Source organism: Netta rufina, assembly GCF_964035555.1.
Source record: "Netta rufina genome assembly, chromosome: 23".
In the NCBI taxonomy this organism is placed as follows: Eukaryota; Metazoa; Chordata; class Aves; order Anseriformes; family Anatidae; genus Netta; species Netta rufina.
Window position 1 is genome coordinate 6,989,326 of NC_140147.1, and position 24,729 is coordinate 7,014,054.

At 48.7% G+C, this 24,729-nt stretch overlaps 3 protein-coding genes across 9 annotated transcripts in view; 2 read left to right on the plus strand and 1 right to left on the minus strand.

Moving 5' to 3' along the window:
- Positions 1-112: 112 nt before the first annotated feature.
- SMPDL3B (sphingomyelin phosphodiesterase acid like 3B) lies at positions 113-5,945 on the plus strand (the record flags this gene model as incomplete). The annotated part of the gene is given in 8 exon segments (XM_084300600.1): positions 113-426; positions 1,861-1,958; positions 2,512-2,655; positions 3,236-3,408; positions 3,556-3,736; positions 4,319-4,452; positions 5,570-5,911; positions 5,913-5,945. Coding segments are annotated over 8 exon segments (1,419 nt in total).
- A 1,926-nt stretch (positions 5,946-7,871) lies between these two features.
- XKR8 (XK related 8) lies at positions 7,872-11,139 on the plus strand. The gene is made up of 3 exons (XM_084300464.1): positions 7,872-8,189; positions 9,044-9,240; positions 10,110-11,139. Exons 1-3 carry the CDS (start codon positions 7,897-7,899, stop codon positions 10,847-10,849), a joined length of 1,230 nt encoding a protein of 409 aa, XP_084156590.1. The 5' UTR covers positions 7,872-7,896; the 3' UTR covers positions 10,850-11,139.
- Positions 11,140-12,682: 1,543 nt separating this feature from the next.
- The window catches only part of EYA3 (EYA transcriptional coactivator and phosphatase 3), a 61,575-nt gene continuing 49,528 nt past the window's right edge, over positions 12,683-24,729 (minus strand). For 6 of the 7 annotated variants that reach the window (XM_084300751.1, XM_084300748.1, XM_084300750.1 and 3 more), the window contains 8 exons: positions 23,456-23,539; positions 22,837-22,926; positions 21,010-21,068; positions 19,915-20,075; positions 17,749-17,863; positions 17,219-17,340; positions 16,847-16,947; positions 12,683-16,026 (listed from right to left, as the gene is read on the minus strand). In XM_084300751.1, the coding sequence (XP_084156877.1) occupies positions 15,946-16,026; positions 16,847-16,947; positions 17,219-17,340; positions 17,749-17,863; positions 19,915-20,075; positions 21,010-21,068; positions 22,837-22,926; positions 23,456-23,539 (813 nt within the window). In that variant the 3' untranslated portion in view covers positions 12,683-15,945. The remainder of the gene's footprint in view (positions 16,027-16,846; positions 16,948-17,218; positions 17,341-17,748; positions 17,864-19,914; positions 20,076-21,009; positions 21,069-22,836; positions 22,927-23,455; positions 23,540-24,729) is intronic. The other variant, XM_084300749.1, reaches the window with a different exon arrangement.

Here is a 24,729-nt window from a genome sequence, read left to right on the forward strand (position 1 = left end):
GGCGGGGCGGGGCGGGGCAGGGCAGGGCAGGGCAGGGCAGGGCAGGGCAGGTCAAGGCAAGGCACGCCTTGGCTCGGCTCGGCTCGGCAGGGCACGGCAGCCGCTGGCCGGCATGAAGGCGGCCGTGCTCCTCCTGCTGTGGCCGCTGGCCCTGGCAGGTGAGCGGAGGGAGCGCGTCCCGCTGCCCGTCCGGCGGCCCCGAGCGGCGGCGGGGCGCTTCTGGCACGTCACGGACCTGCACTGGGACCCCGAGTACGAGGCGGCGGCGGCGGCCGGGCGGGGCTGCCCGTCGGGGGGCTCGCAGGCCGGGCCGGGCGCGGGGCCGTGGGGCAGCTACCTGTGCGACGCGCCCTGGAGCCTGCTCAACTCCTCCGTCTTCGCCATGCGCCGCCTCCTGCGGCGGCCGGACTTCATCCTGTGGACCGGGTGAGGGCCGGGCGCCGCGGCCGCCTCCCCTGCCCGCTGGCAGCGGCCGGCAGGTGGGAACCGTGCGCCACGGGCTCCTTGGGCTCGCCGCCTCGGCGGTTCTCTCGCTTCTCTGAGACCGCGGCAGCCGACCGCTCGTGTCCGCGTCTGTAGGGAGCTTCGGCTGCGAGGGGAGGCCGGCAGATGCTGGAGGAATTGTCGGGGCCGGTGCTGTGGGTGTGCGTGCTCTCGGGTTGTGGCTTGATCCCGCCTTCTCCGAGGGTCGCCAGGGCTCGGATGGGAGCCTTGAGGAGAGACCGGGGAGCCGGGCGGGAAGGGATTTTTGGCAAACGTGGGGCTGCCTGTGTGGTAACCGTTTTGGAGAGGTGAGGTCTGGACTTGTCTTATGGTGTAAAACAGAGGCTTGGAGAAGAGCTGAGCGAAGCTGGGGGAGAGAGTGTGGCTGTGAGAAGGCCTCTCGATGAGAGCTGTGCTTCCAACAGACCCATCAGTGAGAAACGAAGTAAATGAAGGGGAGGTGTTGCGATTCACCATGCCTTTCTTTTCCTTTAAATTGTTGCCAGCTCTGGCTGACTTCACACAGAGCGTGAATACCTGAAAAACTTGCAGGTATGGGATGTGCTGTTTGTGTTGGTGCCCAAAACCCTGCCTGTTAGAGGCATTAGGAGAAGGAGGCTGGAAAACAGCTTGTGGCATTTCTTCAGACTGTCCTGATTTACAGCGCAGTTGCTGAATTCATTGTTCCTGCTTTATATAGTGTGGAAGACTGTTCCTACTCAGAACTAGTTATGTCATTGGTCTTTATACTTCAAAAGAAAAAATCAAAATAAGAGTAATTTTCCCCCAGTTCTTTGACGTTGTTTTGAGTTTTGATCTTCCTCTCTGATGGGCTGGCTTGTAGTCCTTGATAGCCCAGCATCATCTGCAAATGCCGTAAGCGTATTAGTGAAACTACTGGAGTGTGCGTCTGCCAGATCTCAATGATTGCTGCATTAATGAAGGCATCCATTTGTTTCATTTTTACTGAAAGAGTTGTTATCCTGCTGTTATCTTGAGTACAAACAGACTTGTTTCCCTATTGCTGATCAAATTTTGCCCTGAGATTGCAAAATGCTTTCTCTTTTATGATCTCCGATCAGCTGTAGCATCTATTAAATGTTCTGAAGTAGGGTGAGCCTCCATTTCTTATGCTTGTGTACAGTTTTTTCAAGGTATAATAAAGTGGAGCAAGTTTTCACTTTGAGTGATTCCCTGAAACTCCTTCAGTGCTGTGGCCAGAGAGCATAGTGCCAATTCCTACCCTCAAAAACCTCCAGCTTTATCTTCTAAAAAGAAAACAGAGGGCACAAGTGCAAGTTCTCTGCCTTGCTCATCACTTTAAGCATATGTCTTGCTAGACAAAGGCATTGACCATGCTGTTTCTGTTTTTTTCAGAGATGATACTCCTCATGTCCCCAACGAGAGTCTTGGAGAAGAAAAGGTTCTGCACATAATTGAAAATCTGACCTCTCTGATAAAACAGGTATTTCCAGGTAGGACTTGAGGGAAAGAGAAGGGGAGAGAAGTACAGTTTCATGAGAAGTACTAACCGGTGTGGAGCAATAACAGAATAGGGAAGGGGGAGGGCCCAGAAAGGCTGTGGGCAATAAGACTCCTTTGTCCTTTGGTTAGTTGCTCTATGGAGTGAGGCATGTTTGAATTGAGGCACCTGATGCATTCTGGTTAACACAGAAGAGAGGGGAAAAAAAAGTTTCTGTAATCACTCATTAAGACAAAAAAGCTTGCAAAAATTCTTTTTATTTTATCTGTCTCGACAGTGGGGGAAGGAGTGTTACTAATGGTGAGAGCTCATTGATTCATCTGTAAAGCCATGTCTTTGGGTAGCTTGCTCCAAGTAGGGATTGTCTCTGCAACATTGGATCCCGTCAATGCAACCATGTGTATGAGGTGTGGGTGATAATGCTCTTATAAAGCTCTCAAGCCATGCTATTCTTTCTGAGTCTGCAAGTGCATTGAAGAGTTTTGATGAGGATGAACTCTGAAACAAGCATGGACTTCTCTGTGCCTCCTTTTCTCTGTCTCTAGATACTAAAGTCTATGCGGCTATGGGCAATCACGACTTCCACCCCAAGAATCAGTTCCCAGGAAAGGGGCACAGGATCTACAACCAAACAGCTGAAATGTGGCGTCCCTGGTTGAATGAAGCTTCTATTCCCCTGTTCAGAGCAGGTATAGCACCACTGGCTTGTATTGGCAGCACTCTGGAGAACTGGGGCTGGTTCAGAGAATACCACAAGTCATCTTTCCTTCTTTTAACACTCAGAGCAACAGTATTTTCAGTGAAAGGGTACAATTTAATGCTGATTTCTAGCACTGAGTTCTCCTGCATGTAAGAAAATAAATTTCTTTATTCTTTAATCTCTCCTGCTTTCTTTGAGTTACTGGCAAGTATCCCTGCAGAGGATGCACAGTGGTAAGCTTTGGTGGGAGGAAGTGTGTTCAAAGAAAGCTACTGGTACAGGCCAACACTGTGGCTCTCTACAGCTGCCCAGCTCCTGCTCCTGCACATTGTCCTTGTGCAGCATCTACCTTCCTCTTGAGAGGCCTAAGAGGGGCAAGAGATGCATAGGGAAGAGTTGCACCAAGTACACAGCTTGGACTGGTCAGAGCACTGTTGGTGCCTTGTCCAGTGATTCTGCTGTGGCTGTTGAGAAAGAGAGCTGAGAGAGGTGGAAACACAGGGATCTGGGGTCATGATAACCAACTGGACCAGACCTCCAGCTCCTCCCCTGATGGTTGCATTTTGCAGGAGCATTCTACAGTGAGAAGCTGCCCTGCCCAAATACAAGGGGGCGAATGATTGTTCTCAATACCAATCTGTACTATGATCAGAATAATGAGACAGCTGGCGAGGAAGATCCTGGAGGGCAGTTTCAGTGGCTGGAAGAAACGCTGACCAATGCCTCTAAAGCAGAAGAAATGGTATTAAAATAAACAAACTTCGCAGAGGGCTTCTCCCAGCATGGAAGCTCTTCTTGCCCCTGATGCTCCCCTCTGTTCAGTCACTGCCAGCCAGTGCTCTGTAGGAAGTATGGGCTCTGTGTTCAGTGTGTCTGTTCACTTTTGTAGGTCTACATTGTGGGGCACATCCCTCCTGGTTTCTTTGAGAAGAAACGAGGCAAGCCCTGGTTCCAGAGTGATTTTAATAAACGATACTTGAAAATTGTGCAGAAGCACCACGGAGTGATTGCTGCCCAGTTTTTTGGACACCATCACACAGACAGCTTTCGGATGTTTTACAGTGATACAGGTACTGGTTCTGGTCACCCACATCTTTTCAGTGACTGCTAGCCAAATACAGCTGGGAAGCCAGAAGAAGCTTGTTTTTATCTTACTTTCTAAAAAATTTTGTAAAATGCTTCGGTCAACAAAACACAACAATGGCCATGATCCTTACCCCCAACCTGTATCTCCTGCTCTCCTCCCTGTTTCCCCTCAAATTCTGTAGTTTTCTGTTGATGCCACGCTGCTGATCTTACTCCATATTGATGGGCTTTGGACATTAGCTGAGATGTAAGGGAGCAATTATGAACCTTTGCATTGTGTTTGTTGGTAGTGCTCTGGGTGGCCTTTGAGTGTGGTTCTCTTGTGCACCCCTCACCATAAGGGTCTTCTACAGCTGTGGAAAGCCTCTTCTTAGTTGCAGCAGTCCCATGTTCAATTTCTCATGCTGTTCAACATGCACACACTTCAGGCATGCACTGTTGGAACTAAGGCTGGTGACAAAGCTGTTTGCAGGGTGATCTGTTCCTGAGATGCTCACTGTAGTCTGGGCAGTGTCTGATACAAGCTGGGGTCTCAGATTCATGGTTTGTTTTGCCTTTTCATTAAGGTTCTCCAATCAATGTCATGTTCTTGGCCCCTGGAGTGACTCCCTGGAAAACAACATTACCTGGAGTGAACAATGGAGCCAACAACCCTGGGATCCGGGTGATTGACTATGATCCCGACACACTTCAAGTACAGGTAGGTGATCCCTTTGTACTTTGCACTGCAGTTTAGAAGGGTGTTTTAATTCCTCCCTGTGGTTTAAACAGGCAGAACTACAGAATAAAAGAGGCTTTGCCAGAGACAACCTCTAACCAGATACTTCAGTCTTGTAGCTAGCACAAAGTTTTAGTAAGAGCGTCAGTGAGTGAAGGCAAAGTGGCCACATTCAGCTGGTCCAGGCCTCCTGCTGGAATGCAGTCCAGACCAGCACAGGACAGACTTTGCTATGTTCTTTGTGTCTTTAGTTAGTCTCCTTTGATACTTGCTTTACCATGCAAGCAATATGGATCACAGGACTTCTCTTTGGGAACTGACAGACGTGTTGACCCCCCTCGAAAACATATGAACTGTCTAGAAGCTTATTTGGGTCCCTCCTAACTGCTGAATTGATTCATTTATAATGGGATCTGAATTCAGGTGAATTGCAGGGTCTGCTTCTGTTTGATTTGTCTCTTACTTGTGAATGGTGTTTTGTGCCTTTCTTTGCAATGGGTTAAAGCAGCTCTGGATAGGATAAGAAATTTATTCTTGTCTGTCCTAAAATACACTGTATAAGGCAAGGGAGCTAGTGAAGCTGAGAGAAAAAGGGCAAGAGACTGAGAACAGAACTTTTGAAAAACTTTATTCTTTACATTGCTCATGTTTGAGAAAATAATTTAATTCAGTAAGTTACACTACTCCAGGCCTCAGCTCTGCCAGTGAACTGTGTTGAAGATATATACCAGAGTGATTTTAAAGTAGGCCAGGCACAATATTCCTGATATTTGGAAATAAAAATCAGACAAAGAAAAGCCATCCCTTCATTCCTTATGAAATAGTGAATGGGATAATGCTGCTTTTGTGGTGTGTTCTGGAGGCTCTCACCTGCATCGTCTATCCCCAGGTTCACATGTTGATAGAAAGCCCCTGCTGGGAGATGGCTCGCCCCTCATTGGGCTGGGAGATGTGTTACTTGCTGCCAATCTGTGAATATGCTTCACTCTGTTACGCACTGGCATCTGGGAGAAGGGGCTGATAGCATCCTAGGCAAACATTTCACTCAAGGGCTGATCCTCTCCTGATTTGTCTTTGTTCGGTTTTTCTCACTCTGCAGGATATGGTGACTTACTACTTGAACTTAACACATGCCAATATGATGGGCCCAATATGGGAGGAAGAGTATAGGCTGACGAAAGCCTTCCAAATCCCAGATGGCTCTGCACACTCCATGCAGACAGTGCTAGAGAGGATATCGAAGGATGCAAAGTACCTACAGCAATATTATGAGTTTAATTCTGTCAAATATGACCTCGACCTGTGTGGGGAGGACTGCCGTGTTGACCATGTTTGTGCCATCAGAGAAATCGATTTTATGAGATACAATGAGTGCGTTAAAGCCAACAGCTCTACTACTGCCATCACCAGTGTTTGCCTTTTATTACTCTGCTTGCTCTTAGGGGCTCTTCAGTCCCCAGCAAGCAGTCTCATGAGTTAGATCAAGAATGAATGAGGAGAGGACAGTTTCACAGTGATTCACAGTGAATTAGCAATCGTGAATGCTTTTGGAATTGAGAACTTATTTGGAAACTAAGACAAAATCAGCGTCTTTTAATAAAAGTTCTACGATGTCGATTAGACCGCTTCTAGAAAGGCTCTATGTATCAGTGATTGCTGTGTTGCCTTTTTGTGCCAGACTGACATGCATCAGAGAGTTTGTCTTCCTTCCACTGCGACTTCTGAGGTAGTTGCAGAAATCAGATGAAGTCCAGGCCTCCCCATGAAGTTTAACTTGCCTTCTGAATGTATGAGAACTGTGAGCTGCCACATGCTCCTGAGGAGCCTGCTGCCAGCTGAATTCTTCATTTTGGCACACACTCCTCTGCTGAAAAGATGGCAGAAAAGGTGGCCTGAAAAGTTTTGGTGGCCTTGTACAGCAGCAGCTTTCCCTCTGGTTTGTGAGCAAAGCCAGGTGGGGTTAGTGCTTCCTTTTACAGTGTATGAATTTCAAAAAAGTTTAGGCTATGACATTCATATGTCAGTGTCCAAGATATGCTTCCAATATAAGCTTGATTTTATTTTTATTTTTTTCCAAGTACCTTCTGTGTTCTGATAACTCTCATACACTTATTTTCTAACTTTTTGCAAAGCTGGGCATTGCAAACTGACATTGACTACTTCGCTGTTAAGAGAGACTTAATGATTTGGTAATTTGCCCGCTTTGGGCTTTGCTCAGCTTCCGTAAGAACCACAAGGGAACAAATACAAAGTAATTCTGTACCCTCCAGGTACAAGTGGATGAGCCAGTGAAGAAATACTCTGTAAAATGCAGATTCCAGGGGTCTGCAGTGAGCAGGAGCTTGTAAGGCAGTAGGGTGTTGCTTGTAATGCAGTAGGGTGCTGTATATGGACTGAGCATCCTGCTGTATCAGTGCAGTCCTAGGCTACTCTTGCAGGCTGTCTGCATGGTACCTGCAAACCATTTTGCTGGAGGAGGTTCAAAGAATGGAAAGAGCTGCAAAAGGAAGGATGAAACCAGTCACCTGTGAGCTGAGCTGTGTAGGTTAGGCATGTGGGTGTGGTGTCAGGCCCATAAGAGAAGTGGCAGTGGAACAGAAACAAGGACACAGGAGGAACGGCCTTCTGCAAAGCTGCAGCTTGGCAGAAGTTGGTATTTACCCCGGTACAGCCCAGGAGTGTATACAGGACCAGTGTCACAGCACATACAGGTGCCAAGGATGGAGGGATGCAGATGTCTGCTCTATCAGACCGTCGGGATGGTCACTTCCAGCCAGTCCTGGGACAGCTGGTTTGGTGTTGGAGTCCTTGTAATGGCCCAGGCCCTCTGTGAGCATCTGCCCTGCAGGACCTGAAAGGGAATGCTAGCGGACTGCGAGCATTTCTAGGTTTTGCTGTGTCCTGAAAATCATACTGTTTGCATCAGGATTGCAAGTGTCAGTACTTCAGACCCACTGCTCTGATTTCTGTCTGTCCCATGATCTGTTTTGCAGCTTCCTGAAGTGGGCTGGGAGGGGTGGTAGGGGGAAAGCAGCCGGGGCCGCAGCGCGGGGAGGCAGCAGTGCCTGCGGGGCCGGGCTGGGTGGGGTGCAGAGAACAGGTGCCCTGGGGCGTGCTCGGGGCAAGTTGTGCTGGGACGTGACAGGGTCCCAGTGACAAGCCTACTGTAAATCAGCTGCTGCGTACGGACTAAGTGGGGGGAAGGACTAAAAAGTTCATGGGGAAACAAAAACGTGCCGCCCAGCACCGCCAAGGCTGCGCTTCTTTGTCACGGGGGGGAAGCAGCAGAGCCGAGGAGCCGCCTCTGAGGGCGGGCCCCTGGGCCTCAGGGGCCGGGCTCGAGGCTGCCGGGCGGGGAGCGGGGCCGGGGGGCGGCGCTGCCGGGAGGGCCGGGCCGGGCCGGGCCGGGCGGTGGCGGCCCCGGGGATGGCGGCGCGGGGCCCGCCGCGGTTCGGGCCGCTGAAGCTACTGCTGGCGGCGGCGGGGGCGGCGGCGGCGGCGCTGGACGTGTGCGCGGACGCCTGGGTGGCGGCGGGGTACGCGCGGGCCGGGCACCCCGGCTGGGCCGCGCTGGGGCTGGCGCTGCTGGCCGCCGCCTCGGCCGCCACCCAGGCCTGCAGCTGGCTCTGGTTCCGCTCCGACCCGGCCGCGCTGCGCCCCGAGCTGCCCCGCTGCCTGCTCGCCGCCCTGCACCTCCTCCAGCTCGGCTTCTTCTACAGGTACGGCCCGGGGGAACGGCCCCGCTTTCTGCTCCCTCCGCGGCCCCGCCGGCCGCCCCCGGCCCCGGCCCCGGGGTGGGACCGGGCCCCGCCCGGCACAGCCGCGGCCGCCTTGGGCGGGACGGGCCCGGACTCGGCCCCGCGGGCTCCTGCGCTTTCGGTCCCGAGGCAGGGCCGGTCGTCACCCCTCCGCCCGCCCGGCTTCTCCTTGCCCCTGGGTGCCGGCCCTTCGTGGCGTGGCAACCAGCGACAGCGAGCAGAAGCGTCGAGACTGGACGATGCCTCATTTTTTTACAGCAAATATTGTGCCTGCGTCCATCTCTGTTCCCAGGAGCGAAGATCAGCTCCCGAAACAGTGGAGCAGAGCACAGATCCTCTCTTGGCTTTTGCTCCCTCCTTTTTTCAGGGGGCAGCATGGCCATGGTGTTTCTTGCCTCCCCACTGAAGGAGATGACCCGGCTGCTTGCTGAACATCCTCCGCAGAAATCAGTGGTTAAGTCGGAGGGGAGGACACGCACTGCTCTGTGCCTCTGTTTTCTTTTTCCTGATGCACAAGCAGCAGATGTCAGGGGCGGAGAAGCTCTTGTACATTAAAGACCTGGAAGCTGTGCAGGGGGCACGGGGCAGTTACTGCGGGACCCTTCTGGTGGGGGCTGGCACCTTGCTCGTGTACCTCTGTCATGGGGAAGGGAATTGCTTCAGACCAAGTTGAAGTGAGCAGCAGCTCCAGGCTCGGACTTGCTGGTGCCACGTGTCCCACCAGGGCAGTGCATGGTTGTCAATGGGCACGCTGCTGCAGAGGCATCTGCAGCTGGCCCCATGCAGCTCTTCACCACAGCTGTGGCCCCGTGCAGGTGTCTCCACGCTCTGAAGCTGGGCTGGAAGGTGTGCTGGGCAAAGGCAGCATCGGAGGAGGAACAGAACCGCCTGGCCTTTTTCTCCCATGACATCAGCATGCTACGCCTCTTTGAGACCTTCCTGGAGAACACCCCGCAGCTCACCCTGCTCCTCTACGTTATCCTGCGGACAAACAAGGCAGAGCCATCCCAGGGTGAGGGGGCTGAAACTGGGGAGAGGTTTTGAGGCTGCAGGCTTGAGCTTGAAGCGCAGAAGGGACCTGGTAGGATGTCTGCAGGCTGTAGGACCGAGCAGGATGCTGTTCTTCTGCATCTGCTTGTGGTTCTCCAGCCATTCATGTCTCACATCCGTTGCTTCCTTGACAGAACATGCAGGAGGGTGGACTCGGGCCTGTGTGGCCCACTGGCCTATGTTGGGCCTGGAGAGGGACCTGGGGGACCTTTGTGATCCTTCCCCTGCGTCTCCTAGGCTGTGCCTGAAGTGCACCCCCCTGCACCTACCTCACCTTGTGGTCCTGTATAGCACAGTTGCCCTTGGCCAGGGCCCAAGGGTCAGGAGAGCAGTCAGGAGCATGCTGGGGAGCAGGGAGGTGCTTTTGGGGACACGTGTGGAGAGTGGAGCAGAGCCCACGGAGGAGGTGCTTTGGTACCCATCTCAGAAAGGGGATGAGCCCCCTAAGTATCCCTGTGAAGAAGCAGGGAGCTGAATCATGTCCTGGCTCTATGGAGGCAGAGCTCTTCTCCTGCCATTGTGGGCTGGGGGTTTCCCTGGCTGGGGAAGTGGGCTCTTTGGTCCTGTTGCCGCTTCCCCATCTCCTGGTCCAGCCGCCAGGCTTAGGCAAGGGAGAAGTCCTCCAGGAGCAGCACCAGCCTGCTCCTTGCGGAGGGCAGGAAGCCAGGGAGGCAAAAGAAGAAAAAGAGATGCTGATGCTCTGACTCCACAAAGCTGCAGCTTTGCATGCTGGTGGGATGCACGTTTTAGCAATGTCTGGCAGAGTGATATTTGGAGCAGGGCCAATCCCAGCTTTGTCTGCCCTTTGCATCTCTGCTGCTGTGTTTGCAGGACTGGGGATCTGCACTGCCTTCCTGTGTGTGACCTGGTCTCTGCTGGACTATCACCAGTCCCTGCGCTCCTTCTTGCAGGACAAGTATGAGCTGAGCCTGGGCTCCTCAGTTGTCTATTTCCTGTGGAACCTCTCCCTCACCTGCCCCCGCATCCTTGTGGTCGCCCTCTTTGCCCTGCTGTGGCCCTACGGCGTCGCTATTCACTTCCTGCTCGTGTGGCTGGCGATGTTCCTCTGGGTCAGCTTGCAGGGCACGGACTTCATGGAGTCACCTGGCCCCGAGCAGCTCTACCGGGCCATTGTGGCTGTGATCCTGTACTTCAGCTGGTTCAACGTGGCTCCAGGGAGGACACTGTACCGCAGCATCATCTATCATGGCTTCATCCTGGTGGACAGCACGCTGCTGGCCCTGTCCTGGCTCTTGTGCCGCTCCCCTTTGGACGAGCACTTCTACCTCATCCCGGTGGTCTCTGCTGCCCTGCCCTGCTATCTTCTGGGGCTGCTGCTGAGAGTCAGCTACTACAAGTGGCTGCACCCCAGCACACGAGCACAGCAGCAGGGCAGCTATGATGAGGTAGATGCCAACAGGAGGACCGATGGGCTGGAGTTTCGGACTGTCTTGGAGCCGGACCTTGTGAACAGGAGGATGCAGTGCCTGGCCCAGCACCAGTTCGTGGTACCTGTCCTGGCAGAGCAGCATTTGCTGAACGGGGCTGCTGCTGCTGACGCTGCTGTCTGAGGCCGGGTCCTCCAGCTCCTCAGGAAGCAATCCTGCCTCCTCAAAGTGGTCTGACTTGCTGGGGAGATAAGTTTGCTAGTTCTCTCGGTTATTCCTCTGTGTGCCTCAGACTCCTGTTTTGGACAGCTTGGTGCTACATCCAGGATGCTGGAGGGGCTGGGCAGAAAGCTGGGGAGATCCTGCGAGTGCCTGGCCAGTCCCACGGCACAAAGCAGGGCTCCCACTGCTTCACTGGAGGAAAGCCACAGTGCTCAGGGCGGAGGCCAGTACATTGTGAATGCACTGTTGTGTCAACCTTTCTCATTATTTATTATTAGGCTTTTCAAAAAAACAAACAAAACAACTGTTCATCCTCTTTGTCTGTGTCTCTCTTAGTGCCTGCTGCCAGGGTTGCTCCTCATGGATGTGGCTGCTGGTAGTAGAGAGCTCATTTTCCTTGGCAGCAGCTGTGGGGTGTTTGTGGTGTGTTTTCCCACTTCTGGTGTATTGCTGTTAAGGTCAAAAATTGCCCAGTACCGAGATGTCACTCAGAGCCCTGCTGAGAGGGGCAGAGAAGAACGTGAGGGCTCTGCAGCCTGGCACCCACCTGGGAGAGTGGCTGCCTTGGGAGGGCAGCGGTTGTAGGGTGCCTGCACCTCTGTAGGGTGTTATGGGGTCCTGGGGTGGGATGCGGGGCAAGGGGGAGGAGTCATGTGAGCAGTAGCTTCACCACTCTGAAAACGTGAGAGCACTTTCACACAGGGCCCTGCTCACACTGCCCCTTCATGCCCTTCCCGCTGTCCAGGGAGATGGGCAGTGCTGAGCTCAGCTCTCTTCAAGAGATCAGCTCCTGTGCAGAGAGAGGGCACGGGACAAAGCAGCGCCTGCCTGCAGAGTGGCCTGTGCTGGAGTTTCTGCAGCCCCCAGCAAGCCACTCCTCCCGCATTGGCACTTGCAGAAAAAGCTTGCGTGAGCAGGGTAAGAGGCACTTGGGCAGCAGGCCCTGCGCTGTGCCCGTGCTCTTGTCCCTGGGGGCAGCTCAGGGCAGCCACAGCACAGCTGGGAGCTGGGGCCAGGCCCTGGGCACAGGCTGGTAGGGCTGCAGCTTGGTTCAGCACTTCTGGCTTAAATGTCACCTTACAGTCTCTTTGTAGCCATTCCTACCACCACCAACTACAGCTGTGACCAGGCTGGAACAACCCAGGGTCGGTTTCTTGGCTGTAACAGTGGCACAGGGCTGAGGGCCGGACATGGGGCTGCAGCATGGGAACTGTGGCAGAGCCTGGGCCCATTGCCTGGACACACAGTGCTTGCCCAAGCAAGCTCCAAGGCAGCTCCTGGCTCCTTCTGCTGTTGCATGGCCCACCACAGCCCCTTCCCCATCCACCCCCTGTTGCAGGAGGGGACTGGCCCATACCAAGTGCTTTGGGAAGGGCGGTGCAGGGGAAGGCAGCCAGATGCAGCTGAACTGCTCCTGTCCCATGAACCTGCCACAAGATAAGCCCAGGGCAAAGGCCTGGTGCAGCAGCTGTGCTGTAGTGCCACTGGAGGAGGCTGGTTGCTGGACTTGTGCAAAAGGGAAGGGGGTGAAAAAAGGGCAGGGTTTGTGCCTCAGTACCCAAGCACAATGTGACTTCTGTGGGCAGCAGAGCAGAGCCAAAGGTCATGGAACTGCACTGCTGTCTCCTGCAGGAACCCCCAGGAGAGCAGGGGCCTCCAGGGGCTGTGCTGGGACCTGAGGCGCAGTCACCCAAATTCCTTTGCTACCACTGATGGCCTCCCAGCCAGGGCCATCACCAAGGGCAGGGACCAACTGCGGGGAGGGGCTGTCAGAGAACAGACTGAAGCACTGACTATAGAAAATAAAGACTTTATTTTTTTTCCAGTTCATAGGACAGCTCCCGTTACACAGAACACAAACAGGCAACGACTGCGCAGCCAGCAGCCCCTGGGGCTCCCCTCCTTCCGCCATGCTGGGAAGTCACTGCAGAAAAGGCTGCTGTGGGCGCGGGGGGCTCCTGCTGCTTTCTGCACCACTGTAGGCTGAGGGCCAACACTGGCATTTCCCCCAGAGCATGTGGAGGCACCACACACTATGATCAGATGGTTGGTTTTTAAGACTCTGCATCTGCAGTTAAAAGCAGGGAGGAGGCCAGCAGCTGCTTGTGTGCACCCAGGCCAGCTCAGCAGGCCAGCAGGCATTCGTTCACGTAATTGGATTTATCAGCAGTTCAGCTTACAGCCAGGTCAGGAATAACAGGAGAGCAAAGAGACACAGAAGCAAATCAATGCTTGGTTCTCATGTGCTTGGCTGCCACATGAGAGAGAGGCAAAGTCTTAACATCAGCCAGCAGAGTGGAAAAAAAAAAAATAGCCAGGTCAACCTTTATTATTAAACAAACACAGAAATGTACCATCAACCTCCTATTATAAAAGTACTTTACATACATTCAAGGAGACATTGTATAAATATCAGTATGAAATGTCACTGGCTGCAATAGGTCCACACTCAGCTAAAATTTTGCTGCCATCTTAAAGTTTCTTTAAAACATTTTAAAAGTAAACAAACACAAAGCAAAGCCTGCCAGCTTCTGGGCTGCTTGATACCTTGGTTTCAGCACTCGCTGTGAGTGCCTGGGCAAAACACATCCTACCTCCTAGCATGGACCAACATGGCTCTCCTGCAAGCAACTTTAGACGTTAGTGAAGCAGAGAGGCCACTTGCCCATGCCAGGCAGTGGGAGGTTAAGGCACGTGTTTCCATCCCAAAGTTCAGCTGGCTGGAGTACAAGACATGCTCACAGGCTGGGACATCTCCAAGCCTGCTTACAAGACCTTTGGATGGGCTGGGGACCTGCAGAGACAGACTTAGGAACCAGCACAGATTCTTCCATAACTTAGAGATGTCCTGATCTAGGAACATTCCAGAAACAATGGAGCTGCTTCTCTACATGGCTCCCTTCCTCCCAGATATGCTCTTTCTGATGCAGTAACAAGTCTTCTTCAGAGCCCTCAAATGAACCTAACTCTCAGCCCTGTGCCATCTCCACTCTCCCACTCTGCACAGCACTCATGCTGCTGCTAAACACCAGCATGCACCCACAGCATGAAAGCAGAAATTGGCTCCTCAGGTTTTCTGATGGGACAAGAGCTCACATTGCTCACAGGCAGCAGATACTACACGCACAGCACAATCCTGAAGCAGAGGTTTCCTGTGAAAATACGCAGACCCAGAGCGTCTGCCTGAGATTGAAGTGCTAGGCCAACACCTAGCAAGGAGCTGGATGGAAAACAGATGGCTCCCGACTCCTGGCCATCTTGGAGTGAGAAAAGCTCTGATTTTTGTATATTTTTAAAACCAAAACTGGAGCTAGGAACATCTGGAACAGAAACCTCCATGTTCAGTCCCTCAGCTCTGGGGGTCCAATGCCCTAGCACCATTTCAGCAGTGGTGACCAGAGCCAGCACAGGGACAGACACCAACCTGTCACTCACAGGCCACATCACAGTGCTTGGGCTGAGCCAACACAGGAACTCCCCCAGCACTGATGGAAACGATTCCTCAGTAATTAATGCCATGAAAGGAATGCAGCAAATATCACCTGCTTCTGTAGGCACAGCCTGAGTGGGTCAGTGTCCTTCCAAAATGACAGGTTGGGTCTTTCAGGCCAGACCCAGATGAGTTATGCTGGGCTGCAGATGAGATCTGGAAGAGTTTGGGTGCAACCGTGGTGTTTGCTGAGCCCCACTACACACCTCTGCTTTCCCTGCTGAGCCAGACATCTGGCCTCTGTACAAAAACTTCAGGCACCTGCTGATTTTGTGCCATCAGGGTACAGGCAGGTAGCAGACACCACCAAACACTGCCTGATCTCGCACAAAACCAGCTCCCTGTGCTAGCACCCACCCACTCTTCAGCTGGTTATTGCTGGCTCGTGGTACCGCAGGTCACTGACTCCAGCCTTTTTTTATGAGATAGTAGCAAAAGTATCAGTGTAACCATCACTTCCAAGGTCAGTGTGCCCCAGGTTGGCAAGTCACAGTGTCTTACAAAATTAAGTCCCCCTTAACAAGGATTTTGTTTCTAACTATGTAGAGTTAGGCTAATGCAAAGAAGAATATAAGAAAATTGAATCTGATTCTACTAAAAGGAACATACTCTCACAAATGGAGTCAGAAAAGCAGAGGTGAAGATTAGTTACCATATCCTTCTTTGTAACATTTATGAGGATTTAGTTCTCTCTCAAATTATTCCTCGTACAAATGAGGTTTCTGTTCACTTCTCAGCACTATCTGCAATATTGTCGTGCTGTATCTAATGTTCACAGGCAGTTTCATTTTCCCATATAAGGAAAATCTGTGGGATCTGCAGTTTGGGTTGTGGATTGCTGGAATCCAACACCCTACTACTTGTTAACAGTGTTTGGAGCCATGTGCAATGTAAACACATTGACTAGAAGCCAATGGGATCAACCAACAGCAACACTGTCCTTTACGAGGAACCCCAGAAACTTTCCCTTATCTTTTTATTTTCCAGAAATCCCGCACTGAAGAAATAATGTAAGGATATCATAATAAATTATCTACTTTGAACACCCAGGAAAGGAGAGAGGACACACTTTCACATCAGTAGAGGTATATTGACATTTTCATTAGTATTTCCCATGGAAAAAAACAATAGCTCTTTTCGGCTTTGCAAAACAAGGGAGATTCAGCTCTGCCGTCAGTATTTTTCTATAAAAATAAGGTTTTATGTTTACTTGGGTTCTATAACTAAGCTGAATAGAAAAGCAGAAGTATCTGTTAGAGCCTTCTCCACTGTATTACCCCTTCACTCTGGAGAGTACCTGCTAGAAGAATTCAGCTGGCTTCTGTGAGTCTCTTCAGACAAGCTCTAGCTCTGCTGAGTCTAGTGCTTCTTTATAGGACACCTTTTGTACTTGGCAGGGCCTATGCTCCTGAGGAAATGACCTGGCGTCACATTCTACTGTACAATTTGCATTAGGTGTATATTCTTCATCAAGCTGAAAATTGAGTCGCCAAATGTATGAGATTTCTGCCTCCCCAGTGATGAAGGGGGCTTGCAGGAGCTGCAGTCACACCTTTGCTCCAGTGTCTTACAGGAAGTCTAACTCAAGGGCTTGGTGAAGGGACACAAGGTCTGCGTGGTTTGTGATCCTCCAGAAAGGCATGTTGTGCTGTAACAAGAAGATTAACAAAGTCCGTTTTATTCGAGTGATTTTGCAGCTAGGTGGAAGCAGTCAAGGTACACCTGCAAAGTTGTGCAATACAGCATTTGTAACAGCACATACCATGCTCAGGACGGATCCCAGCCGTATGCATACTGGCATCAGAACCTTATCTTATCTGCACAGTAATTCATGATGGGTGCCAGCACTATCAGCCACTTTGGGCAGTCATGATGGAAACTTCAGATGAAAAGCCTCCGAGACTTCAAGGGAATCTGTGTGGATGACAGCTCTGGCACATGGCAGTCAGTGTGACGCCTGAGAGATGCTGTCCTGACAGTAATCCATGCACCTAACTGCCTTTAATTAACATGAGTGAGCAATCTACTCAGGCTTGTTCAATCAAACTTTTTGCTCCTTATCTGTAATTCAGACTAATAGTAGATGCTGTGTATTGATCTGACTGCTGGCAATCAAGTCCTGACTCCCTCAGTGCTTCTGAGAAATCACATTACCCTGATTAATAGACTCATGCTATCATCAAGGCCTGCCACATCAAGATACTGTCCCTGTAAAAACAGGGACAGTGCTACACTAACAGACTGCAAGTACACATGAACTTCTATCTTAGACAAGAGTAGAACAGAAACTTTAAACCCTCGAGCCAGATAACTTCCCATCTTAATGTAGTAAAAGATTTCTTGCAAAGTTTCCCCTCTCTGCCTCTGGCCTGAAGAATTCAGCCTTGGAAAAAGAGTACCTGCAATGAAAGACTGTTACTGTAACCTCCCTGTACATCAACCCATATCCCACCTCTGCAGAAACCCACCTGCTTAGCTGCAACCTCTTCATCACGCCCATCTCCAATTACCACATAGGTGACTTTCTTTCCAAATCGTGACACAATCCTCTCAAAACAGCTTTCTTTGCCTGCCAAAAGGGAATACCACTATAATAAGCCTTAGGCAGAGACAAACAGAAGCCTGAACTAACCCTTTCTTCCCAGAACAAAAATACATTTTTGTCTTACTGGGAGCCCAGTTTGGTTCATAAGACCAGAAGCCACCACTATTAACATGGCTAACTGCATCACAGCAGTCACAAGCAGTTCTCAGCTGCAGAAACTGTGTTTCCTGTGTAAAAATCTTAGCTAGCCCACAAAAGACACCTCTGTGCCAGGTGTCTCAGCACAGACCCTTACCTATTTTTGTAGCACTATAAATATTTTCAATGGGAAACACCTCGCCCAATCCATATAGAAGAACTTTGGCAAGAGCTGGCACCAGTTGGGTGGTTGTGATCAGGATGTTCACACAGTTTTTTCTAAAAGAAAAGAAAAAAACAACACTTGTAAAAGCACACCTACACCTCATAGTGCTGAAGGGTACTCTGGGCAACTTGCTCAGCTTTGAACCAAAGTGCCATGAACTTTGCTGCCCTGCTTCTCTGAGTCTTTGTAGACCAAGATTTTGATTTGTTTGTTTTAAACAAAAATTCTGAAGAAATGTGATTTTTTGAGCACAGTCCTATTAAGAGGACTTTCCTAGCCAAGGATGTTGTCATAGGAAGGCCCCAAAGGGTGCTCAGGAGTGGGGTTCTTGCACACATTCACTTCATTTCCTAGAACCTGTGACAAGAAGCAGTAATGTACTTGTGGGCATTGCTGTAAGTGCATGCAAATCTAAGACAAAATAACTGAGAAAGCAACGTACACGTTTCCAGTTTCCATACCTGGACTGTATGAGTAGCAGGGACTTTAATGCAGTTTCCAGCCAGGAATCTGTTAAAACTTCTATATCAGTTCTCAGTCGTTGCAGAGCTTCCCTCTTCTGTGGACTAAGAAGGCCTGGAAAGCAAGCAACACATTTTCTCAGCTGCATTGGTAAGCCCTGTGCAGTTCTTAGGATACATACAACAAAATGTACTAACTCATACAAAAAACAAGGAGGTGTCATGTGAGGTCACAAGCAGCAGCAAGGGAAGGAATTCCTGCAGTCACCCTGTCAGACTTCCTGCTCCATACAGGCCCAAGGACCCTTCCCATCTTAATCACAGAATCAGAGAATCACAGAATGGCCGAGGTTGGAAGGGACCTCTGGAGATCACCTGGTCCACCCCCACTGCTGAGCAGGATCACCTCGAGCACCTTGCACAGGATGGCATCCAGGCGGGCTTTGATTATCTCCCGAGAAGACTCCACAACCTCTCTGGGCAACCCGTCCCAGTGCCCCCTCATATTGAGCCAGAACCTCCTGGGCTTCAGTTTGTGCCTCTTGTCCTGTCGCTGGGCACAACTGAAAGGAGACCAGCTCCATCCTCTTGACACCCTCCCCTCAGATATTTATACACACTGATGAGCTCTCCCCTCAGTCTCCTCTTTTCCAGGCTAAACAGGCCCAGATCTCTCAGCCTGTCCTCATTCAACAGGTGCTCCAGTCCTCTCATCATCTCCATAGCCCTCCTCTGAACTCGCTCCAGTAGCTCTATTTCCCTCTGGTACTGGGGAGCCCAGAACTGGGCACAATGCTCCACGTGTGGCCTCAGTCAGGCCGAGCAGAGAGGCAGAATCCCCTCCCCTGGCCTGCTGGCAACACTTCCGAATGCAGTCCAGCATCCCCTCAGCCTTCTTGGCCACAAGGGCACATCACTGGCTCATGGTCAGCCTGCTGGCCAGCAGGACTCCCAGGTCCTTCTCTGCAGAGCTGTACTTAATGCCTTTTAAACATCATTTTCTCAAAACATCTAGTTGCAAATGGTCAGAAATGGTGGCTATGCAGTCAATTCTGCTTCCATTATTAAATAAAACAAAAACAACAACAAAAAAAGAGAGCTCCTTGAGTCTGAAACTCTTTCCACCCAATTTCTAGCCATGCACTATGACTCTTTCTTGTCACTCCTCCCCCACCACTCCTTTACGCAATATACTCTAGTACTCTGACAAGGAGGCCACAGAGGGATTCATTCCAGGCTGTGCTAGCAACTACTTTACCTTTAGACAGGTCCTGAAAAACCCCACAACTAGGTTTCCCACATGCAAAATATGAAATAATGTCTGATCCCTACCAAAAATAAGGTAACTGTGGTACACTAAAATGCAGACGTTATTATTACAACTTTTAAGGCTGAAGGTTATAGTTCTGACCACCCTTTTTGTTTATATTTCAGAAAGTATGTCAAAGAAAACGTTGTATCAAGCTTCTTTTGCTTAGGCTAAGGGTACTTAAACCTGCAACCCACCAGGCTGTCACACAGTCAGATGAGCTGCTCTGCTCCAGCAGCACCCTGTTCCTAAAGATCTCAATGCTAAGATTCAGACTAAACAGAAACTTTCTCAACATTTGACTTCTGTGGAATAGAGTTGCAGTATGCATCTTTATTACTGCTGTGGCATTGGAAAAATCAGAAGATTTTAAGTGACTTTGTGAACAGACTTAGAGATATCATGTCAGACTAAGCACGGCAACCAAAAGAACGAACACATTACTTCTTGACAGTTGTGTAATAAAAGATTTTCTGAAGACATAGGTGAAAAGGTCTCCTAAGCAGAATGTTATATAAGTCATTTAGGCTTGTTCTACACAGGGTGATAGGCAGCCTTTCATTCAAAAGTAGCAAAGGAACACTGCACCAAACCCTTCTCTGAGATATATGATTGACTAACCAACACTATCTACATAAGTCAGAGAGCACATTGGAATACTGTTCAGTTTTGGAAGATGCAGCCTCTTAGATTACACAGAGATATGATCCTATTTAGCATGAGCAGAACAGTTAATTTTCATGTTCAAACATTTAGGAAAGCAAAAACTACTGTATGGAACAGCTACCAAGAAGAGCCAAGTTTGGTGTTACAAACTCTGGTTAGTGCTCCAGGTACTGGTGTATGGGAACACTCACCTCCAATGTTAGTTTTGTATTTATCGTATATCTCTCGTACCCTGCGGTAGCGGAATGCTAGTTTTCTCATCCAGTCCACTCCACCTTGGACACCAACTGATGAACTGTGATTTGCATTACTTCCTGAGCCACTGAAGCCATCCGTGGAGAAATTGTAGTTGCTATTAAAACAAAAAACAAATCAAAAAAAAAAAAAAAAAAAACACAGATCTATTAAATGTGCCACAGCAGCAGAGCCACTATGGCTGGGTTGCAGATTTCAGCTCTGACAGCAGCTAGAAAAGCACCGTGAAGAACTCTGCACAACCACCACTGCACCCCTGATGGTGGAGGCCAACTACTCTGGGTAATGTGTTCTAATACCCACCCACACTTGCTTTCAGTTCTCAACTGCTGTACTGAAATTTATTGATTCAACTTCTCTTGCATACTCCTAATACAAAATCCAACTTTTGCTCTTCACTCACTTCTCTGCAATACAGAACATCCTTCCCACTAACCTCTCTCATTCTGCACTGATAAATCCCTATGTAGTATTTTCCAAACATAACAACTGCCTCTCTAGATCACAGCTACAGTTCCACAAGCAGATGAGCTGCTTTACCAGCTCATGTCTGGAGGAAGCAGGTTCTGCTTCACCACTTTCTCCATATTTCTTTCTCCCTGACAGACAGGCACTTCTCAGACCTTTCCATGAGCCAGTTCAACTCACTAATGCAGCAGAATAATTATCGCCCTGTCTGACTATGTATAAAATCAGCTCACAGGGAGGTGCAAACTGTAGGGAGACTTTCAAAAGTCAAAATCATCAAATTGGAGTGCGGATTCTCTACTCATTACACATTACTGAGTATATAGGTAATATTCAACAGTTCAACAATGCAATTCCCATTATAATTCCAAAAGTTTTTTTGTAGGTCTTAAAAATAAAAAAATAAAACACCCAGCAAACAAACAGCACTGGTAGAGTTTCGGACCCTGCACAATGCTGGCCTCCATTCCTTAACCCCATTACAGTTTGGTTTCTTTCTGAAGCCTTGCAAAATAACCCAGATTGCATCAGCTATACGTTTCATGCATTCTTCAGTACGTCACCTTAAATCTTGGCCATTATCATCAGATGCCACGTCTTCTATGTGTACCTGGTCACACTCCTGATTAAAACAGGAAAAAAAAAAAAAGCAGAAGCCACTGTTGTAATCCAGAAACATACCAAACTGCAGATTAAAAGAAGCATGATACAGAACGATCCCTTCACATTTGCCAACAACACCAAACACAGCTATACTGCCTCCAAAAACTGATACACAGCTTCCATTAGCTTTGTTTTCCATTACTTCCATTGGCTTTGTTTTACTTTGCACCACCTACAAGTCCTTGCCAAGACAGAGATTTGAAGCACCAGAAAGGTCAGAAAAAAAAAAAATTGTTTTTTTTTTTTTTGCAGACAAAAAATGGCATTTTGTCTGCAAAGAAGAAACCTCAACACTTGCTGAACAAGTTGAACTGATAATTCACTTATCGTCTGAAACCCTTCTGCCATTTCACAAAAACAAGCTAAACAAAAGCAAAAGTACCCCCAAACCATATTATGTGGTCGACTGATGATACTCCGTTTAAACAATAACATAATGGTCAATTTTCTTACTAGAGATCCACAGCATAAATCTTGGATTGAAATATCAATACCTTATTGCTTTGACATTGCTGCTTAGTACAGCTGACTTAACCCAGAGATAAACTGCAAATACCTTAGAACTACAAGCAAATTTTCCCCACCTCAAAAATTTCCCACTGCAACTACTACCAGCAGCAGTGAGTGATGTTGACTACATAGTTCACGTGTCAGTGACTATCCTTCCAGTACGAGAGACCTTTTTTTTTTTTTTCCCCTGGGGCAGAGATGTAACTGCCATTACCACTTTTATGAAATTCACAGCTGCCATAAATGTAAACTTAATTTAAGTTTCCATTTGCATTAATAAAAACATCTTGTGTTTTCCCACCATGTACACCAGTGATGCATCTACATTTAACTGGTCACTCTTCATATTCAGCCTTCATAAGATTAAAACTAGACCTGAAAATTCTGCAAATTAGGTTCATGAATCCATATTTTGTGCTCAAATTTCAAAGATGACATAAGTCAGGAAATCTGTTTCCAACCACTAAATTCCAGACTATGCCAAAATTCCACACCTCTCCAGATAGCTTGCTTTTCACTACTATCTGATAATGTCATAGCATAGGCTATTGCCATAATTCAAGGAAAGATTTATATTCAGCTTCTGTGAAAGTGCAGAACAGACAGATGTATTTAATTTGGCAAAGAATACTGTGCATGAAAGAGGATGGACGCTGAACAGACGTCCCTCAAGAAGAAAAGGAATGGGAGAGCAGCAAAGACTGCTTGTGAGAAGGTAGCACCTCCATAGGTACAGCCTGCTTGTCTGTGGAAGCACATCCTTCATAGTTGTTACACAGTCAGTGTGACCTACTGGTTCACTGGCTGAGACTGTCTTTTCTTTAGCCAAAGCCCCAGGAACAAACATCCTACAGGTCACCTTTTTCTCCAGATCTCTGGTCTCTATTTCAAATATAGCATCAGCAAAAGCAAAATGCTTACCAGTCCAGAATGAAACTATAATACAAAGTAGGCATCGCTCTTAATGTTTTCAGGTACAAGTAGAAACCCATAGGAGAGCTAGGAGAGCTCATGACACTGGAAGTGTCCAGGATGCCCCTGTCTCAGATAAAAGAGAACAAACACCCCTTTGATTTGGCTGTGCTTAGCACCACTTAAGTTTTGGCATAGCATTATTCATTATTGACTTGCTGTGAAGCACATCTGCCTCCACAAACTCTGCAGTGTAACTCTAATTAATATGGAGTTTTTCTTTTCAAAAAACATTTGCCATGTACCTCTAAGTCATTGAAAAACAGGTGAGTATCAGCTACTTCAAAAATCATCTCCTCCATTGACAGACCAGACCCAATTACTAGAGTTGGATCCTGACAAAACAAAAAGAAAAAATGTAAACTCATCATGGTTACAGGCTAAAAGCAATTTATGACAAATCTTTCATCAGTTACTTTGTACAGAATTTCAAACGTCTATCAGGAATGATGTAATTCCATCTGGTATACACTGACTCAAAATGTTAAAAAAAACACTTTAGTACTTCATGGCAGGGACTGAAGCACTTTCAGAAGCAACATATACATTCTAAAGTCTTCAATGTATTTTGAAAGAGAAAAAATACTTCTTTTGTACTATGTCCTCAATAATTCCCAATAATGATAAAAGCCATCTGACGTTGTTAGGAGGATAGTGTTTGTGATGTTAATCTAACTTTGTATAATAATCTAACTTTGTATGAAGCCACATCTAGTGTTCCTTTTTCCCCCTTCAATTTGCAACAAGTTAGAAGTATCATACTACACATTTACAACAAAATAGAATTTTCTATTCCTTTTCCAGAGATCAACATTTACTCCTGTATAACACATGATTTTTTTTCCACATAAAAGACAGCATTACCTTGCCATATTTTTGAGCGTAAGACCCTGTGAGAAGTGAATGGAAGATTATGATGGTCTCATCCAGGTCCCAGAGAAACACTCGCTGGGTAGAGAATAAAATCAAGTCAGAATCGTAGAATCATTAAGGTTGGAAAAGACCTGCAAGATCATCTGGTCCAACCATCCCCCTACTACCAATATGACCCACTAAACCATGTCCTTAAGCAACAGATTCAACCTTTTCTTAAGCACCCCCAGGGATGGTGATTTTACTACCTCCATGGGCAACCTGTTCCAATGTCTGACCACTCTTTCTGAGAAGAAATGTCTCCTAATTTCCAACCTGAACCTCCCCTGGTGCAACTTCAGGCCATTCCCTGTTGTTCTATCACTAGTTACCTGTGAGAAGAGGCCGACCCCCAGCTCCCCACACCTTCCTTTCAGGTAGTGTAGAGAGCAACAAGGTCTCCCCTGAGCCTCCTTTTCTCCAGACTAAACAACCCCAGTGCCCTCAGCCACTCCCTTGCATTCCAGATCCTTCACCAGCTTCATAGCCATTCTCTGGACACATTTCAGGGCCTTGATGTCCTTCTTGTAGTGAGGGGCCCAAAACTGAACACAGCACTCAAGGCATGGCCTCACTAAAGCTGAGCACAGGGGGACAATCACCTCCACGGTCCTGCTGGCTGCACTATTCCTGACACAAGCCAGGATGCCGTTGGCCTTCTTGGCCACTTGGGCACACTGCTGGCTCATGTTAAGATGAGCATCAACCAACAGTCCCAGATCCTTTTCCTCTGCACAGCTTTACAGCCACCCTGCCCGAGGCCTGTAGCGCTGCATGGGGTTGTTGTGGCCAAAGTGCAGGACCTGGCACTTAGCCATATAGAACCTCATCCCTTGGCCTCTGCCCATTGACCCAACCTGTCCAGGTCCCTCTGCAGGGCCTTCCTACCCTCCAGCAGATTGACGTTTCTCCCCAACTAGAGTTGTAGAGTCGAGACAGTTCAAGTACAATGCTATAATAAAGGAACAACTTCTAGGGTTCATTTTGCAGTTAGTTGCAGTATGCAACTAACAGATAGGAACAACAGCGTTCATCTCACAGACTAAATACATTATTAGTTAAACTCTTCCAGCGTAGCGTGGTGGAGTTTATATACTGAAACAGGGCAACTATACACTCCGGGTAAGACTCGTTTGATCAATTTTTTTCTCAAAAGCTTCTCCTGTTTTTATAGTTATAAAAGCAAAACACTAGAGTGATAATGAAATTTAGAGCCCAGCTAGGGT

What these genes read in the sequence shown, in the direction of transcription:
- XKR8 (XM_084300464.1), top strand. Translation starts at nt 7,897, where the DNA reads ATGGCGGCGCGGGGCCCGCCGCGGTTCGGGCCGCTGAAGCTACTGCTG. An exon ending in CAGCTCGGCTTCTTCTACAG is followed by an intron (nt 8,190 to 9,043) that starts GTACGGCCCGGG and finishes GGCCCCGTGCAG; the next exon opens with GTGTCTCCACGCTCTGAAGC. An exon ending in CAAGGCAGAGCCATCCCAGG is followed by an intron (nt 9,241 to 10,109) that starts GTGAGGGGGCTG and finishes CTGTGTTTGCAG; the next exon opens with GACTGGGGATCTGCACTGCC.